General features: G+C 42.0%; 1 protein-coding gene across 1 annotated transcript; it reads right to left on the reverse strand.

Annotated features, from left to right (window-relative positions):
- Nucleotides 1-222: 222 nt before the first annotated feature.
- On the reverse strand, nt 223-19,972 carry STYX (serine/threonine/tyrosine interacting protein). The gene is made up of 11 exons (XM_074149702.1): nt 19,668-19,972; nt 9,466-9,498; nt 8,564-8,617; nt 7,585-7,682; nt 6,818-6,878; nt 4,606-4,642; nt 3,892-3,931; nt 3,753-3,803; nt 3,130-3,202; nt 1,694-1,787; nt 223-995 (listed from the first exon to the last, which is right to left on the reverse strand). The coding sequence occupies exons 1-11, from the start codon at nt 19,722-19,724 to the stop codon at nt 922-924; spliced, it is 672 nt and encodes a 223-aa protein (XP_074005803.1). The 5' UTR covers nt 19,725-19,972; the 3' UTR covers nt 223-921.
- Nucleotides 19,973-20,869: the final 897 nt, after the last annotated feature.

The following is a 20,869-nucleotide window of genomic DNA, read 5'->3' on the forward strand; positions in this document are numbered from 1 at the left end:
AGACACTGGAGGATCCTCCAGCAGAAGGTGGCATCAGAAGAGGTACCCGCAGCAGAAGGTGGCTTCGCTGTTTAGATTCCTGCCTTCACGTTAGGTGACATCTGCCCTCAGATGCGCTATTCTGGACCATACCGGCTCGGTCAACTTGTTAAATCAACCTATAACTAATTTAACAAGAATTCAGTCTTGATGTGTCTAAAATTGGGAGCTGCCCTCTGTATTCATTCAGCACGTGGCTGTTTTATTAAGTGATTAATCAGCGCTCTGTTCAAGTTGAACTTGCATAAAACAAGTAGAGATTTTTAGAGCAGTATTTTCTCTTAAATCGGTCTCGAAAGCGTCAGTCTCTAAATAAATTCAGTATATAACGAGGTTTTGTAACAAGGTAAAGAGTTAAACACTGCTCAGATCCCTGCTGTTGCTTGATTTCTGCAAGCACGACCCAGAATATATACTGAAAACAAGGTGAGTTTTAGCAAACTTTTTCTTTACTAAAGTCTCTTGTTATAAATTACACAAATAACTTTATAAACAAATCCCCCCCCAACTTGCATTTTGTTTAAAGTAATAACTTTATATCATACAAATAAAGAAATTTCAAGTATGAAAAGTGCATTATTGCAATAATACCTCTTTGCAAGTCCAAAAATCTTGGTTTAGAATAAAACTGTAAAGTGTAAAAAAGGAGTAAAACAATCAGTGCCATCTATTCATTCAAGAAGTCCAACATCTTAAAAATGATGCTTAGTGTGTTGCGGAGGCAGATTTACATCTGAAAGCAACATGTAATTGAAAAGAAGCTCTGTGTGTGTGTGTGTGTGTGTGTGTTCATCGTTTCGCATTTTAGGTCTTTTTTTCCCCTAGTTTTCTTCACCTTTCTTGGCAGGAATTCCCCAATACCGACTGTGCTGTCCTCGGATATCATCTGTTCTGTGCCGCCGCCGCTTGCATGGTTCCGAGTTCTTCATCCTCCTCGTGCGTTCGCTTTAAACTGCCTGCAAAAGGCGAGAGGAAGAAGGACACCTGAGAAGACCGGCTCCGACAACACAAAGCTGTGAGTAGAACTACAGGGCAGTTGTCACCGCCTTCTTGCGACACCCTTTGAAGACGCTCAGCTTTTGGGCAGCCAGTTCTGACACCACTCTTCTTCCCTCACACTTCTTCACATGGAGGAGAACCTTCCGACAACCCACCATGTTTTGCCCTCCCTTCAGGTCTCTCCCCAAACTCCATTTTCCCTGACATTTAGCAGGGATTGCTCCTGCGACAACTCTATATGACTAAGGCAACATTTTTTACGTGCCCAAATCCCCCGTTATCTGTTCTAAGGCACAGCAAAGCTTTTTTTCAGAGGAACTGCCTTAATTTTAAGGGCAGCGATTGTCATGAATATTGCTTTCAGCCCATCACTCTTGATTCCTCTAAGGAACTCAGGGTTTTTGAAGGACAGGGAGAGGCAGGGCCTTTCTCCAGTAAGTCACGAAAATGCAGACAACACCAGAGGAACGTTCGACCGTAGGAGAATAGAATATTTAAGTACTGCAGACTAGAGTTTGAGGGTGTCCTGCACACCAACTGCAGCCATCTCCTGCCCAAACCCTGAGATTCACTGCGGCTGAGGGTGCAAAAGGCACCTCACAACAGCGGGGAGGGAAGAGAGGAGGCAGCACACACAACAGCAGAGGCTTCTGACCTGTAGTACCAGGTGGAACCGAGAGGGATCTCTCCAGCTGCAGTGGTGACATCATCTGGATGGTTAATTTTGCTAGATAGATGGCTTCATATTCCTGAAGAAGTTTAATAATGCATATTGCTGTTAATCCTTTGCAAGGATGAGGAGGACTAATTCAGAGAGTTCATTAGGGCAGACTAGAGAGTATCTTACAGTAAGGTGGAGATTTTAGAGGAGAGTTCTTTGTTGCTTTGATGTGAATTACAAAAACCATCAGGAAGACAGAGCAAAAGAAAGCTTAAAGCCATTTCTTGTCATCTTTTAAGGAAGAGAGTAAACTTTCATTAAAAAATTCTATGAGAATGTTTAGAGGACTCACTGTTTTCCCCAGCAGCCAATTCAGACAGAGAAATGACCCAAACTCAGAACACAGTGGCTTCAGAGATTTGTTATGAGGACAAACCATGACAGCTTTGAAGTTGTGTTCAGTGACATGTCATGCTTTCGATGCCACACAGCTCCTCATGCGACTGACTTCAAAAAACCAAAACCCTCAGACTGAGGAGATATTCAATCATCTTGCTGCTGCCCACCTAAGTAATAGCAAAGACACTAGAGATGTGTTTCAACCTCACAGAATGATATGGGGTTGGAAGGGACCTCTGGAGATCATCTAGTCCGACCCCCCTGCCAGAGCAGGTCCACCCAGAGCAGGTTGCACAGGAACGTGTCCAGGGGGGGTTTGAATGTCTCCAGAGAAGGAGACTCCACCACCTCTCTGGGCAGCCTCTTCCAGGGCTCTGCCACCCTCAAAGTGAAGAAGTTCCTCCTATTATTTAGATGGAACTTCTTATATTCAAGTTTGTGCCTGTTCCCTCTTGTCCTGTCCCTGGGCACCACTGAAAAAAGACTGGCCCCATCCTCTTGAAACCTTCCCTTTAAGTATTTTTAGGCGTTGATCAGATCCCCCCTCAGCCTTCTCTTCTCCAGCCTAAAAAGACCCAAAGTCCCTCAGCCTTTCCTCATAAGAGAGATGCTCCAGGCCCCTAAAGCCTGATGGCTGCCCTACATTCACTCAACAGACTCCTGGAATATGATAAAGCCACTTCCAGACACCGCTGTTTGGTGGTTCAGACTTGTGAATGTCATCACCTACGAATCTGAGTGTCAAGAAACATCACTGATGTGTGTCACACACTTCCCTTAACCACCAATTAAGCCGTTTCAGAGCCTCTTAATCACTGCACAAACCAGGATTTTTTTTCTCCTCCATTCCTGGATTTGTTTTGTTTAAAGCTTAAGTCTAATGAATGAGGGTACCCATCCACCTTCCCCCCGAGCTCTACTACTTACACAGTAAATGTTAAGCCTAAGTAGAAACGGCTGCTTTGCAGGAAGGTGATTCATCAAACGGCTTTTGTGTTATGACCAGAAAAAAGACAAAAATAAGAAGTCACCTGAAGTTGATGGACAAATCCAGCATTAGGATTAATACAGAATCTTCTTTCTTGAACATAAGTAAATGCGTCCCTTAAAAAGAGAAGGAGAGAGAAAATACTTCAGTGGAAAACAGACAACAAAACTCTGTGGTATCATGAGTCTTCCTTCCAATTATCAGTTCTTAGAAAATATACCACCAAACGCTCCTCGGAACTGGTTTGTATAACTGAAATTTGGGCAAAGTAGGAAGCAGTAGTTGTAAAATACTATTTGCCCACCCCTACACCACTCGGAACAGCATCTTAGGGCCTCCCCTATAGTTTTCCATAGGCTGATACCCTGTTTCCAGGAGCAGCAGGTACCTACTCCTCCTTTAAGAAGGGATGTAAACACACCTGCAGTGAAATGGAACACTCTGCCCCCCATGTACAGTCTTCACTCAATCTCAGTGGGTAACGACTGACTTGTGCATCAACACACGACTGTTCATGTTCCCTCTGAAATTATTATTCATTTCCATCACTTGAATTAAAAAATGAATACCTACAGACACATCAGACTGCTTTTCTGTACTAAAGTACTCTCTCTCTTCAGCCCTTTCAGACAAACGGTTAACTACCTGCCCACGCTCTGTTCTTACCTGTACTTCACCCCAAATGTTTCCATTATGTACGCAATAACTAAGGCAGCACTGAAAAGAAACAAAAAAAAAAAAAATTAGTAAAATATATTTCCATGGCCTAAAAAAAGATTAATAAGCAGGATGGAGAGTTTCCTACCTTCTAGATATCCCTGCATTTCCATGGACAAGAACTTTTCCTAAGAAGGAGAAAGAAACAAACAAAATGATGCGGTCCCGAGTAACGTGCTATAGGAAATCCTGCTTTAGCAGGGGAGTTGGACTAGATGATCTCTAGAGGTCCCTTCCAACTCTGACAATTCTGTGATTCCGTGAAAACCAATAATACTTGGACAGACTGAAGAAAATTCTTTGAAATTTCAACTACATTCCTTGTTATGGAGAACTACACAGTAACAAGGTTCATTCTAAGAGTAACTGGTGTGTCTTACTTCACTCCAGATAACTAATTACACTCTGCTCATTACTGTCCTGGGATACAGAAGCACAAGTTCCTGCTTCTATGAGGATTTTGAGTAACAGAATCGGCATTCCAGGACCACAACGCAGATTTAAGGCCCTATTCTAGAGAGGGGACAAAAAAACCTCTCACACAGAACACAGTTGTGTTTGAAGTGAAAAAAAACAAAAACCAAACCCACAAACAAACAACAAAACAGATACACAAAGAGGTTTGTTTTCCAGTCAGAGGCAAAAGGAAAGAAGAACACTTTGCTCTGAACTTGTATAATACAGTTCAAGTCAAGCACAATAAAACCCCAAATTTAAGAAAATCTCGTACTTAAGAGCCTCTAAGTTAAAGCTTTAACAACAATGTATTAGTAAACAAGGAAAAAAGTTAATATGATTTTACCTCCACTTTGTAAACTTCCATCAATAAATTCTTTAGTCTAAAAAGAAAAAAATTACAAGAGTCAAAGTTTCAGATTATTTTAGATGTCACTGCTACTTGCATTTAAATTTGGTAGCATTTTGTATCAGATTTTTATATACAGTGACAATAACGCACTCTGGTTATACACACTTAGACATCACTTCAACTGGACATTTATATTTCTTTTGCACTTTTAACTACCCATAAAACTGTCACTGAAAAACTAGCACACAGTTAGAAACAAAAATGCATTAAAATCCAGTACGTGTGCCTTTTACAATCATCACGTCACACGTTATGCCACTAGAACAAAAAGTAACTTCCCAACATCTTTGCTTAAAGTTGGGGGGGGACAAAACCCAAACCCACGCACATCAACTGCAATACGGCCTGGACCACCCTACTGACACCTGTGTCTTCCTAGAAGATCTCCAATTATATTTTGATGAGGTTCAATAAGGCCAAGTGCCAGATCCTGCACTTGGGTCCCACCAACCCCATGCAGCACTACAGGCTTGGGGCAGAGTGGCTGGAGAGCTGCCTGGCAGAAAAGGACCTGGGGGTGTTGGTGGCCAGCTGGCTGAACATGAGCCAGCAGTGTGCCCAGGTGGCCAAGAAGGCCAACAGTATCTTGGCCTGGATCAGGAACAGCGTGGGGAGTAGGACTCGAGAGGTGATCGTCCCCCTGTACTGGGCAGCGGTGAGGCCCCACCTCGAGTGCTGTGTCCAGTTTTGGGCCCCTCACCACAAAAAAGACATTGAGGGGCTGGAGCGTGTCCAGAGAAGGGCAATGGAACTGGTGAGGGGTCTGGAGCGCAAGTCTTGTGAGGAGCGGCTGAGGGAGCTGGGGGTGTTCAGCCTGGAGAAAAGGAGGCTGAGGGGAGACCTTCTCGCTCTCTACAACTCCCTGAAAGGAGGGTGTAGCCAGGGGGGGTTGGTTTCTTCTTCCCAGTCACAGGCAACAGGACAAGAGGAAACGGCCTCAAGTTGCCCCAGGGGAGGTTCAGGTTGGATATTAGGAAAAATTTTTACACCGAAAGGATTGTCAAGCCTAGGAATGGGCTGCCCAGGGAAGTGGTTGAGGCACCATCCCTGGAGGTGTTCAAAAGACGGGTTGACATGGTGCTGGGGGACACGGTTTAGTGATGGTTTTTTTGTCAGAGTTAGGTTGATGGTTGGACTAGATGATCTTGAAGGTCCCTTCCAACCTAGATGATTCTACGATTTTCAATTATCAAATTATCTAATCAATCTATAAGGTGAGACGCCATGTAGTGAGGTCTGTGGAATACTGCCAGCTTGAGACAGCTGGTCAGATGAAAAGCAAAAGCTAAATAATTTATTGCAGGGAAAACACACAGACTAGACTCTTAAAAATACAACCAACACAGAGCTACTCAGGTGTCAGTAACCGCGAGATTTGCAGAGGATGTTATTTGATCAAATTGTGTTATATTTTAGAAAAGCTGCAAGTCATCAACTGATTTGTCGCCTTGTTCTGCAAAACCATGACCAATTCTACCCTGTACAGGGAAACCAGAAGAGCTTTTTGATGGGTTTTCGGGGGTTTTTAGGGGTGGGGGAAGGAACAAAATGCTTTTGCTCTGTTGCACACGAACCTGAACTCAAGATACAAAACCATAGCTTGAAACTAAGTTAAGAGTTTATTCTCTTTCCAAACATCAATATGTAATGGATACTGTTTAACTTTAAAAATAATTTAAATTCCTCTACAATAAACATGTTTCAAGATGCTGTAATGCTTAGTTACCCCAACTAGGTACTATTTTCTGTGGTATTTGTTTTAGTATTTGATACAAGAGATGTAAATACTCTTGGGCTCAACAAAGAAGTTTCCTACAGGTCAAGTTCTCCAGTGTTTTCCCGTGACCTGATTTCTTTGTTTTGAGACCAATCTCTCTTTTTTTTTTTTTTGAGACCATAATAAGATACAGGTCTTAAGATACAACTCTGCCTCAGTTTCTATACTTATAGCAGTTTCTATACTTGTACAAGTATATACTTGTATATACTTCTATACTTTCTATTACCCTTACTAAAGCGGCAATCATAAGGTCATTTAAGAGTTCGTAGCCCTTCCAGGACGTGAAACTGGTATCCATTAGTTCAGAAAACTCTTACTGGGCAAACTCCATTCCCAAACCATTCCCATTGACACACAAATACTTACCATAGGGAAAAATCGTATTATATTCTCAACTGGATTATCTGCAATATCCAAGACTAAATACCTACAAGGAAAACAGTTGCTCTGAGTAGACAATAACACTGAGTTGCTGCCAGCTGTACACGTGCAGCTGATTCAACCCACTACAATACCCCGACCTACAGAAGGAAGCCAGCACCTCCCTCCCACCTTCACTCTCTGGTCTGAGCTCCAGAAATTCTACAGTCAAGGAACCTCTGGAGCTGTCCTTATGAAAAAGCAAGTGAGGAACCTTCTCCAACATCCCCTGCCAAAATCACTTCTCAGAGTAGAAGAAATTCACAAGTGCTACGCTACAGGTGACTCGACTTTGAAAGCAGTGTACTGTGTACTCACCTGCTCCCCATCAGTTTGTAAACACGAGAGAGTGTTGTTTCCTGGGGCTCTACACAACTTTTTCCGAGGTACATATTCTGATTAAGTTACCTCAAATGTTTTATTAGCAGGACAAACTCTAGTCATAATTAACAACTTTAGAACTGAGGACAGTTACTGCAAACTGATGGATAATTCTAATTTGCAGATTTGTCTATGTCTAGAGTTCAACAGGTTGAATAAAGTTTGGATTTAAAAGTCTTCCTACACCTTAGCACATTTTTCAAATAGTCTTTACAATGTGAAAACACTTGGAAAGAACACTAACATTAAAAAATCTCATTAATACAGAATAAGGTGCTTAAAAGTAAGAGTTTTCATTGTTTACAGGTCTGCACGTTAGGATCATTTCTCACCTAAATAACTGTTGGAAGTTTGGTTTAATAAAATTTGCTTCAATGTTTTGCCGTATGCATATCACATGGGTTATTCCATGTTTCTGAAGTATAGGTAGCTGTGGAAAAAGAAAACAAACAGGACGGTTTTTTTTTTTTACATTACTGAATCCAGCTATTGCATAGTAATAAAAAGAAAAACTATACTTAAATACACAATAGGGCTATATCACGTTCAGGGAAAAGCAGAGGTAGTTTTCTAACATTCGAAGCATAATGTGAAAAATTTTATCTTTCAAAAAGACAAAACCACAGCCATTAGGAGCTGCAAAAAAAGTATTCTTAAGTATTCTACACGATGTAGTAATTTTCAGGTAGCTTTGGGTTCTTGCTCAAATCCGACCATTGAAAATAAGATCATTAAACTATGAGGTGAGCTTGCAGATTCAAGCTTTGTCTTAGCAGTGCTTGATTTTATTGTGGATGCAATTTGCCTTATTTTACTACACGTGCATGAGTTCCCAGGTGTCAATTTTTAATACAAAAAGCTCACGCGTGAATGCTCACTGCAATTAGTGTCCAAGTCACTTCAAACGCGCCCTTTTCTCTGGCTTGTAAGGAGTAGGTAAAGCTGACTAACTGCACTGAGAGAGCACGCACGTGTGTGTGTGTGTGTACACGAACGCAGGCACAACTTCAAGCCACATCAAAGAATTTATTTAATCAGGGCTCTTTTTTTCATTTTTCTCCTGAAGTGACCCTTTAGCTCACAAGATTGTTACAGAAAATGCAGACGCCAGCCCCAGCCTGATAATTCTACAGGCTAAAAGGTCCATCCCACAAACGCACCACGTATTACTTCTATTCTGGCACCTTTCATGTTCCGGTTCAGGATTGCAGCCAACTTTACACCTATATAGATAACACTTGAACATATCACCACAGGAACAAATCGCCACAGCAAAGTTTCCTTATGAGACACTATTCGGAAAAATCGTACCTTGCTTTTCATAGCTGAAGAATATGGGCCTAAAAATAACCCAGGCAAAATTTCCTAGGGGACAGAAAAAACAGACATTTAATACCAACTCAAAATTATTTGAAATAATGCATTGCACTCAACTCAAACTATGGCCATAGAAACAATTAATTTACATATTAGTGAGAAATGTGTTATCAAGCGTCATTTGTAACAGGACAAAGGGAAAAAAAATTGGTTTGGCAACATAAAAGAAATATGATCTTTGCGGAGGAGATCTTGTTGTGGAACGGGAATCAAGTCCTTTATTTGGACTAAGTTCCAGTTTGATTACTACATCTTACCCAGCCCCAGATCAAATGAAAGGAACTCTAACTTTGTATATTAATTCCAAATCGCCCTCATGGAAAAAGATACACACAGGGCAAGGCTTCTAGCTTTGTACTAGTAGTAGGAAAATATCAGCTTTTAACCGTTTATCTCCCCACCAGTAAAGACGTGTGGGTCTGTAGATCTTAATCTTGTGCAAAGATTTGGCTGACACCATGGTAGGAAAATTTTAATTGTCCATCCTATTTGAGAACACTTGTTTCCAAGCAAATTTAAATTAAAAAACAAAGTCTCAATGCATTTTAAGCAATTATCTCATAAAAATGTTCACAAAGACAAAAATGTAGTATTTGGGGCATTCTGAAGAAAAGGACAAAATCACTTCTTTAAATTTTTTTTTTTTAGTATTTGCACAGCAGAGATCCAAGCACACCTGCACCCTAAGTGGGCAACTCTCACACATCTCCCACGGTGCTCCCTGACACTTCACCCCTAAGACTGACTTTGATACCAGCTCCTTTATAGGGCACTTTCATTTACCATTTGAGTCAAAACCTTTGGTGCGTTCAAGTAAGAAAAAGGAAGTGTCATACCTGCATCTCTCTCCTCATGGGATAGGTCCAATCCTTAAAAATAAAATAAAAAAATAATTACATATAGACACACAAAGGGAAAAATCACATTCAGGCAGAGATCTATATGTGCATGTTACGTAAAAGAATTAAAATCTGTTTTCTGCAGATTGTATAAGCTACCTGCTGTGCAACAGGCCCGTTGCTTACGCTTAGTGCTAACTCTCCACATGGAGACCAGTAACACTCGAGTGCAAGAAACACTACTTTGAAAGCTAACATGAAGAAACCTCAAGGACTCTATCATGATTCTATGACTCTACATCATCAATGATGAAGCCTGTGCAGAACAGCCAGTGTGTTGTCCATCCACACCTCAGCTTTCTGCTTAGAAACTTCCCTCTAGAGTCGGGAGGAAAAAAAAAGAAAAAGGAAAAAAGCTTTAGGACATTCTGTACTAGCCACAGAAGCAAAAAAAAAATGCCTTTCACTGGTACATTCCTACAGTTACCAAAAAAACAGTTAGAAGATAACAAGTATAGCAGGTAACTCCCCTAAAATCCACACTGCCTCACTTAATATATTCAAACTAACTTTATTTTGAATATTCAGGATTTAGCTTTAACAATTCTAGAAATTTATGTTCTCCATGAACACAGCAAGCTGTTAAAGTGAATCTCCTCTTTTCTCTATCCTAGACAGTTACAGCGGGAAGGATCCTTGCACAACAAATGCATACACTTGTGTTCAGCCACAAGGACACGATACTCCACCTCAGTTAATTCACCACTAGCACATCACATCCTTCCACAGAATCTCAGACCCACGAGTTTGTGAAGGTTCACCACTGGGGAACCAGCCCTTCCCAGCTGACTATTTACTATCATCCAACTCAATCTCTCAGAACTGTCCAGAACAAATGCCAGGATCAACATTTTCATCCTTTGCTCTATTTTACAGAACTGCCAAAGCTGAACAGAAAAAATGCTCAGGCAGACTCTATTCCTGTCTTTCCTTCTCTACAACTCCCACCGTCCTCTATTAACAGGCTCTTACTCATTTTTGACCCTCACACATGAAGGAGTTGTATCTGAGATCACAGTTACCAGCTGGAGGAAAAAAAAAAAAAAAAAAGAAATATTCAAACATATCATATCAAATAGACTGCATACATTTATTTACATAACTTTGTTGGTTGATCCACACACACCGGCAGCTAAGAAAAAACTTTGCCATATGTCGTTCTTGTTGATGTTCCAATCTCCTCAAAATTATGATAAAGTTTGAATCTAAATATTCTACCTCTGAAGTGTGGTTAGGGTTACACCAAGAAAGATCCAGGACTCTAAACAGCATTATTGTCCACCTTAGCACCTGCAGTTGTACCGGTAGCATCAATTTCACATTAACCCTCTTTTTCCCAAGACACACAAGAAAAATGCAGTGCTTTCCCCAGACACAGTGAGGTTTTGCCAGCCCTTGGTAGTGGAATTAGAACGGATTTTAGTATCAGTAAAGTTCTTGTGGAAACCACTTGAATTGAATCTGGGACAGCATTTCTGAGAAAGCGAATAAACATTAAGCCACTCAAAACAATTCTTTGAATACTACCAAAAATGGAAGTGCAAACAGAAATAAAATGCTCTGAAATGGTCTTTGCTAAAGACACAGAGTCATTTCTCTAAGTTATTTCTGCGTGTTCCAGTTGTAATAAAAAAAAGGCTCCTGGTAGTAGAAAGTAGAAATCTTGTGGCAAAAGGATGATATTTACAGAACTGTATCCTTTGAAGGTTGACCCAAGTGTGTTTTAGCATAATCCTGTTGTCTGACTGTGTATATGAAAGCATAATTCACTCAAAAAGCAAGAAAAACCCAGTTTTGTCCAAGCATAAAAATAATATTGTGAGTAATAAGCTCTGAAAAGCTTAAGCTATACTCCAGGAATATACAAGTGCTTAGGTGAGTTTATTACTCCATTTATATACTTGTAGAATTTAGAAGTCTTAATCTGGAGCATAAACACAAATTCATCCGTACTTTGGCCAAGGGGGACTTGACAATACACTACAAATATTCCTTTCAAATGTAATCAGAAGCGGGAAATTGCGTTAGTCCCAACAGCTGTAAACTGCGCAAGATGAGTAGGTAAAAATTTAGCAATATACAATCCAAAGGAAACCAAAACCCAAAAGACAACAGATGCCACAGATGTTCTGAACAAGAAGAAAAATGTCAATGTTGCCTCCAGACAATGTTCTCCAAGAAGCCAAAAAGGCACCGTTTCCAGTAGGATTTAGTCCGCAAAGTAAATACGTGAAAGATGATGTATAAAGAAAGTATTTAATCTGAGGCAAGTACACAAACTACTGAAAGAGTGATTCTGATGGCCCTTCAAGGCTTTTAAAACTAACAATGCCAGATTATTCAAATATTATGCAAAATGGTTAAAAAAAAAATAATCTATTAATGTAGACTGAACCCAGACAGGTCTCATTTTAAGGAATTCATTCATCAACCATGTTTTCCACAATGTTTGAAGGATCCAGCAGACAAATAATAACTGAAAGTTTCTCTTTTTATTAGACCAAATATAAGAATTTTGCTAAGAAAAGGACTGCTGATGCTAGAGTTGGACAGAATAACAGCACTCTTTGTTGCTAAGCGTTCGGTAGGTTCTACAGAGGAAGTGACAACTCACTAGGAGAAGTGATCTTCAACACTCACAAGATAAAAAGAAGGAACGCAACCCTGCCCCAATCCCAAAATTTTAAAGAGAAGCCACTCACTCACCTCTGACAGATCTTCCCAAACTAGACTGTGATTCACTGATGGGCAAGTTTAAAAGATAGCTCAGCTGTTTTGCTGAGGGTGTTCACAGCACGTATCTGCTGTGTTTTGTATTTTGCACAAATGGAATTCCAGGAACTATCCAAGCACTTTAACTACTGTCCCAGAATGAAGCGACAATGAAAAGGGAATAAAGCACATTTCAAAGCCCTCCCTCCCTAACCTACAGCCAATCTCTAGCTGAAATAAGTTGAAGATATGAATGAATAGGTGAGAGTTGTCTATGCTATAAAAAGCTTCTTGGTAACCAATATCCAAACTACATCAAGAGTTACTCTGCCAGCATTTACAGTTATTTTGTTAATATTTTGCCATAGCTATACCTGCTCCTCTTTAGAAGAGCAGTTTCACGGCAAAAAACCTGACACCTAATATTGACACGTGCAAATGCACGTACATAGAGACTTTTTCCTGAAAGAGTGACTTTGGCTAGGACTTAATATAAAAATCACATTATGATTTTTAAAATTAGTCTAACAGCCCTGACGTTGAGACTTGTCTATGCTCAAAAGCAAAGACTGTGTTTTTTAAACGCAGCACCACAGTGTACCTTATGCAACCTGCATATACCTCCCCAGAAGGAATGTAGTGAAATGGATATAGATGGCATCGCTTAACTGGTCCCTAACCCACAGCTTGAGTCTGAAGACCCATCTAATTTTCACATATAAAAGGTAAATCCCAGTCAGTCTCTGCTGAAGCTCAGCTTTGGTTAAAAGGCAACCCGCAGTATTGCACTTCCATTATTATGGTTAAAACTGCTGCTGCCTTATAATTAGTAGAGCCTGCAAACCACAGCTGCCCTAGATGAAGGAAGAAGCTCTCAAAGGTGCTGAAAAAAACCCCAGTAAAATTAATCAAATCAGTAGTTTAAAGAAGGAGAATCCAACATCAAGAAGCATTTAAGGCCAGGCTGGATGGGGCTTTGAGCAACCTACTCTAGTGGAGGTGTCCCTGCCCATGGCAGGGGGGTTGGAACTCGATGATCTTTAAGGTCCCTTCCAACTCTAACCATTCTATGAGTCTATGATTCTAAGTATCTTTCCTAGGCTTCTAGGAGCTGCCCCTTATCTGCCCAGCATCACTGGGCATCAGCCACTATCTGTAATGGCTCCCTGCTTTCAAGGCCAACTCAAGTCCTTTCGAAGAGCTACACAGGACTCCCAGTAAAACCTTCCTGACCACTGCGAGTTTCTGACCCTTTCCCAACACTCAGACAGCCCTTTTGCTGTTGATTAATAGCATCATTTACCTCCCTGTACAGATTTCTCTTGCCATCGCAATCTATCACAGCAAGACTTCTGCATGATTGATTGCTCCTTGTGTACCTCAAAAATCCAGGGATGTCGGAATCCTCCTGCCTAAATTTGTTTCCCTGCCTAGTGGAATATTCATATAAGCTTTAACACTCAAAGTCTCTCCTCCAACCCTGGTACAACATTCTTCCACAAGCTGTGAAATCAAAGCTGAAGACAACTGTTACGGCAGCGACAGCCACACATTCTGCTGACCTGCTTCAGTTCCTTCGTCTGCTCTGCCCAACTGATCTCTTGGCTGCAACTTTGTACCGCTCTGTAAAGGAAATTCAAATTACTGCTAAACAGTGTCGTATCAGAACAGTCAGAGGGCATGATTATACTAACCGCCAACACTATTATCACCCCTCCTTAGCAGGGTACAACTTGGATTGTGGATGGGTCCTGATCCCTTAAAGACTACCTTGACAAAAAAAGCTTTATGCTTAATTCTGAGGCAGTTTTAAGTCTAATTTAAAGAACGAAGTGAGATCACAGCTTGGTTTTGAAAGTATTTTAGACAATATTTTGGAAAAAAAAACCTCCCAGCTGATACAGTCCAACAAAAAGGGGGGGACAACACGTTATCATTGAAGACTAGTACAAAAATAAAGTTACACCAATGGACTTTGTAAAATGGAATAAACAATTGTAAAAAGAAATTATGAAATAGTAAAGGAGTAGGAGAGCATACTCATTTGCCATTTTTTAATAAGAAAACAAATTAAATGAAGTACTGTAAACAAATTTGAGAAGAATGTTTGCATATTACTGAAACCTGCCATGTCTATCACTGTGAAGCACGCTGCTTTGAGGCACTCAAAATTAGCTACAAAGACTGCATCTTCGGTTTCGGTCATGCTTCATGCTCTTGGACACAGTTATTCCAGGGAGAAGCTGGATGTTTGGTTTTTTTAATATGTGTATAGATATATTTCAGGTAGAAGTCCTAGTGCAAGTATATAAAATATAAAAAAATTAAACCCACTCTTTTTGTTCACTCAAGATGCGGACACGCCACTAACAAGAGCAGAGCTATAAGGGCGGGCTAAGGAAGGTTTTAACAGCCCCGATAGCCCAAAGTGGCGGCTGGTTAGAGAGCGAGGTTACACTCTCACCCCTGCACAGATGTTTAATCCTATGGTCACCTCGCTCAGGAAAGTATAATGGCCCCAAACTAAAAGCTTTTTTAGCAAAGCTGGTTGTCTACCCCGTAAGCTCCCTGCTCCAGGTCACCACAGGTCAGATAAGCATCGGGACAAAACCGGTGACAACGCTGGGCAGTTGGCAGGACGGGTAAAGCCATTTTTTAGCAAAGCCAGCTATTAGATGGGCTTTGCTGTGAGGGCAAGTCCCCCCTCGGTCACAGGTCCCACTTCGGTCAGGCTCAACAACAGCAAACAAGGGCTGGGAAGCAGCGTTTGACAGGGTTTTCTGTGTAAAGAGACAGTGGGAAGTCCTCATCATACGGACTTTTTTGCTTTTGCAAACATAAAGGAGTACAAAAGCAGGAAGGTGGAGAGAAGAAATAATAGCAGGTGGGAATGACAGAGCACACATAGGAAGGAAGAAGAGTACAACAGGAAAATAAAGGTTATTTTGGCAAAGACAAACACAAGCCACGGAAAAGGGTAAAAGGTAGGCGAAGGCAACTAAAGGGAAAGGAGAAACATAATATATATAAGAAACAAATGTTTCTTATTTGTCCCGTTTTGTAACATTGGTCCAAAAGCTCTACTAGCTCGTTAACTAGCAATTAGCACACAGGATCATCAGCACTGGCTTTCATTAAAGCACAACAGAGGAGTAAAGGCAAAATTCTTCAGCTTACACAAAGCACATAATCAAACAGCAGGACTGCCACACTTTTTGTATTATTTTCTTTTTAAACAGACTTGCAGAGAAGCTGAGACTCATCTGAATTTTTTCTAGTAGTATTTCTCCCGCATTCACCCCACGGCAATTCTACCCGCTACAATAATAGATCTTGATGATTCACTTTTACAAAAAATCTGTAGAATGAGCACAAAAGAACAAGTTTTACTGGTAAAGGAAAAATTGTAGTGAGATTACTATTAAAATAGTTTATAATGGTGCAAGTATGTAATTTTTCATGATTTGTAAATTACTTTTTTTTTTTAATTTTAGTTACAGCCTAGTGAGTTGGGCTATATTGAGACAGTCGAGGACCAGCTAGGTCTCTTCACAATCCTCATTCAGATGAAAAAATACTCCTTTTCTACAAACTCCTCCAGTTGTGAGCCACCTCCACATCTGTGTGGATGCCTGTAGCCTCTTCCATAGGCTTCCCAGGGACGCAAGGCGTAAGTTAATCAGGACTGACAAGACTCCTCAACTTCAGCTGCCACAGCGCGCTTCTTTTGATATATGCAAAGTAGCCTGATAGTATCCCACAGAGTTAGGATCAAAATCTGTCACCCGATAGCATTTAGCATTTGTTTCAAATTTCTCTTGCTCTGTTACATCGGCTGGTAAAATAAATATAATAACACAGGCTTCCAACTTATTTTAAAGTCTGCAGAGAAGGGGAATCAACTATGTTTAAGGGGGTTATTTGTGTTTCCTATCAAAAGTAATACTAAAAAAGTTTAAGAAATTTGTTCTCCCTTTAGATGGACTGCATTAACTGCACAGTTAAAAAAAAAAGCAGTCAAAAATACATTAGCATTTTAGACTAAATATAGCTGTCAAGAAATGTAAATTTCTTCAAAAAACCATGTGTTAAAGAGAGCTCAGTTTTTACAGGAATAATAAAACGGCAAACATGGCTGCTTAGTTAATAAACTGATAATTTCATTACAAAACCCATGGAGAGTCCTAAAAAATAATCTAAATACATCATAAATACTAGTTTACTCAGCCTGCTCACAAGCAAATATGCTAACGTTTTAACAAAGAATTGAACTGGTAATTATTGCTATGTTCCCATTACACATATCCTACCACTTGTTTGTTTAAAATTTCATGGGAAAATAATTTTTATGAAATTCCTTGAATTATTCCAGTCCTTATTTACCATCTTTCCAAAAGATGGTAAAATGCCTCAGTACCAATATACCAGTATGCACTATTTTTAACCCGACCATCTTTTAACAGGTCTTTAGCTATACATGCTTATACTGGAGAAAGAAAAAAGTCAGCACTTCTCAAATTTAAGGAAGTTTGAGACCTCAACTTGGAAAATGTGCCAATTTTAGAAAAAGACATAAAAATCTAAGCTTAGAAATGGTTTCCATGCCATGTACGATCACTATTACTCAGAAGAATTTGTCATGTTCACTATCACCAATCTGTAACAGAACACATACAGTTTACAGGTGTTCATGGCATCCACCAGAAAAGCTGCGCAAGAATGATGAGTTACATGTTGAATATCCAAAAATTAAATGTAGAAAACACACGGATGACCTAAGGACCTGTAAAAAAGGAGTTCAGCTTTTAACTGCCATAGACTCACCAGTGAAAGATGGAAGCTGGCTTATCCTGGCCATCATTAGCTCACCTTGCAGAACTGGACAATTCACCCCGGCTGCAGCCAGCGCACCAGAGCGGACCAGAGGAAGCACCACCAGCCAGCGTTGACACACGCTGTACTGAAGGGTGGCAGACGCTGGCAAATACCTGTCTGTGCTTGACCTCTAACAAACATCGTTTCACCACCTGAATGAACTCTAAGTGCACACTAACTGCAGGAAAAAACGAACTTCTGATCCATTAATTGCTGAGACGGTATCAGACCAGGAATGCAAAGGCGGCGTAACTCGCTCCAGCTGATAAATATCACCAGCATTTCTTAACGTGGCATTTCACAAGCTCCAAAAAGTATCAATAGCCAAGTAGTTGAAAAATCCAGCAATGTGTAATACTGCATACGGATTAGGGACATCATAAACAATCTACAGGCCAGAAAACTGACCTATTTATCTCGAGTACATTTCTGCAGTCTGCCAACTCAATCCAACTGCAGACTACTCTCACCCCCTCAACAGACAGCCTTGCCCGCTCTCTGACTTTTCCTTGTGCCAGCACTAGGGAGTGTGAAGTTGTGCAGTCAACCAGATCAGCTCACTGATTTGCTTTTTTTTTTTTTTTTTTAATTCTTATTTAAGCTGTCACATGGTTACTAGTGTCAGCAGGGAGAAGGGAGCTGGGGGGTGGCCGATTGATTGCCTTAAAACAGCCACAAAGTCGCACTTACTCTGCAGCAGCCTATATCCGGAAGTAAACTAGGGATTCCCCAAGGCTTCTCTCTTCCACTGCCCCCCAATATCTTGAAATCAAACATACCAAGACAGCATTAAACCATACATAACCAACTTCCTGAAATAATAGACAGTATTCCTCATTAAAGAGCCTCTTCACAACAACAGACAAGAGATGATCTTCAGCTTTCCATGAATAACTATATTTTGCGGGCAGAATGATTTTAGTTTAATGAGCTTGCTTTTCCAAAGCATCTTCTTAAGGATCAGGCTGAAGGCCCAAGGCTGAAGTCTCTTACCCTTTGATTAACAAGTTAACTCCACAAGAACTTCAACATTTTCACAGTGGCTTTCTGTTTCCCCCAAATATTAACTATAGTGTATTTAGACCAAGTCAGGCAAAAATGTAAATTGTTGAAAAAAAATTAACTTACAGTTTTTAAAAATAGTGCTTGAAATTCTCCACTACAGTCTTGCAGCATGTGAAATTCTAACATTTTATACATTATATTATAGAGAGAAAGAGCATGAAAATAGCAAACAATAAGATCCACTCCAAAGACACCGTATTATGATTTCAGTTTTCATGAGCTAAGAGTTGCTCGACTGGCAGTAACCTCTGTTTTTAAAACTATTTTAACTGCACACTCCTTTTTAGCCAATCTAGTTATAAACAGCTTCAAAAAGCCATCCAGGCTAATTTACTTAGCCATTTTCAGAAGTAACTGTAGATAATACGATCAGTTTCTCCAGAAAGAAAAGATATTTAAAAACAAACAAATTATAAGCCTCACAGGGTGGTTGGTATATAATTTGTGTTCAGATACCAACTGATTACAACTTTCTGAAAGCAATCAAGGTGACTTGTAAATACCCCCATAGCTCTGAGGTGAAGAGGGTATTAAATCTTAACAACAAAGCAAAAAAAACCCCAACATATTAAATTCCGTATTTCAGGTAACTTACCACAATAACAGCATTCAAGCATAACTCCATTTAAACAAATAAATGCTCATGTTTATGAAATATGCAACAATCGATAGACCTCTGAGGAGCTCAGATACTGTCAACTCCCCACATGAACACTATGACATTTTGCATTAAATATCTGATGCTATCAAAGCGGGACACTCTGGGCTGTTTGTGACACATGGAAACACACCACCAGTATCCAGGGTGAGAAGCTAAGCCAAGTTCAGAAATCAGACACCACATTGACCCGACTCCTCTGCCACCACACGGGGTGCAGTTTAGTCTTAGCAGATATTGCCACCTGTCTTAGTTTGCAGGGAAGTCTTGGCTCACGAACACCATAAAAATGCCTTCCCAACAGACTCACCAGAGTGCCAAATTGTTGCTTGAGCGTCTAAGAGTTAGTAGGCACCAACTGTTTGGAAGGGGAGGCGCAGGTACCTTTCTGCACGTACAAAAAGGAACAAGCTGGCAGCCAGCAGTAGATGGAGGACAGGACCGGTGACCATACAAAGGGGAGAGGGAACAGGCAGCAGAAAGCAAAAGGGCGACTAACAGGCAGGCCATGACACCCTGAAGCAGGGAAGAGGGGACACTAGGGACAGGAAACTAAGGGGGGTGGCCACCACCAGAGGGCAAAAACCAGGCGAGATGAACCAGAGGGAGGGCTTCTGTGACAGCAGGCACCCTCTCTTCAGCAGGCAAGGCTGGCTAACAGCCCCCAGAGCAGGCAGGCGGCCAGCGAGGCCCAGTGGGGCCCAGGGGAAAGGGGACAGCGGGGAGGACTGTCACAGCAGGGCAGAGGGGGGACAGGGACGAAGGCGGGACCCCGAGGAGGACCTCTCTCTCTCCTCAGACCCCTGGCCAGCTCCCATCCGCCGCTCACCTCAGAGTCCTCTTTGGCCTGCGGCAGCGCGGGGAAGGCCGGCTTGGCGAGCTCCATGGCCGGGCGCCTCTCTCAGGCAGGACCGAGGCGGTTATTTGGGCAGCGGGCCGGCGGGCTCCGGTTCAGCGGCGGCAGGAGAAGAAGAAGAAGGAGGAGGAGGAGGCGGCGGCGGCGAAGAAGAAGAAGAAGGCGGCGGCGGCGCGCTCAGCCGCTCACGCCCGGCCGCCATGCTGCTGCTGCTGCTGCCGCCTCCTCTTCCCTCCTCCTCCTCCTCCTCCTCCTCCTCCTCCTCCTGCCGCCTCAGCGGCGGCCCCGCCCTCAACGGCCGCGGCGCGCGCTCTCCCCTCACACAGCCCCGACAGGCGCGGCCTCGCCTCCGGGGCTGCGCCCTTCGCGCCCCGAATTCGTTAATTAACTCTTGGCCAAGCCCCAATTAGAAACTTTAAATGGAGCGGAGCCCCGTGTGCCGTCGCCACGGAGATACTACGGCCCTAACAGCGCCTCACGCCCCCCCTCCCTCTTCTCACTGCCATGTCGGGGCCTACCCCGAGACATCGTGGCCTTCCCCGTCGCCTGGCTGTGGTTTCTCTCCTCATCACACACAGGTCAGGCCGCTTCCATTTGGGTGGGCAGGCACTTGTTTCACCCACCAGCAGCAAGACGCCACCCGCCATTTTCCAACAGGCCCTCCGACACTCCACTTTTTGGGGCAGAAACCCATTTTGCAGCGTTTTGAGGTTCCCTGGTCCCAAGCTCCGCCGGCCTCTTAAGGTATCACCCCAAACTACTGAAACGTTTTACTCGTTTCTCCCTTGAGAAACCTTTGACAATCATATTTCAGCTATCGTTCCTTCAACACTGCAATTTCCTTCCAGTGGAAGATGCAAAGTCATAGAATGGTCTGGGTTGGAAAGGACCTTAAAAGATCATCCACTTCCAGCCCCCCTGCCATGGGCAAGGACACCTCCCACCAGACCAGGTTGCCCAAAGCCCCATCTAGCCTTGCCTTGAACACCTCCTCCTTGCTTCTCTGGGCAACCCTGGCCAGTAACCCCTAACAGCCATTAGCCATATAATCATGAAAATATTGTTGCCCTTCCCATTGTAACTCTTACACGTTAACGCTACCTGTTTCGTTTCACAGTGATAGGGAAAGAAATACAACCACAGCCGTCAAGACTGTCAGGGAGATGCTGTTAAGT

The sequence above is a fragment of the Numenius arquata genome, chromosome 6, assembly GCF_964106895.1.
Source record: "Numenius arquata chromosome 6, bNumArq3.hap1.1, whole genome shotgun sequence".
Classification (NCBI taxonomy): Eukaryota; Metazoa; Chordata; class Aves; order Charadriiformes; family Scolopacidae; genus Numenius; species Numenius arquata.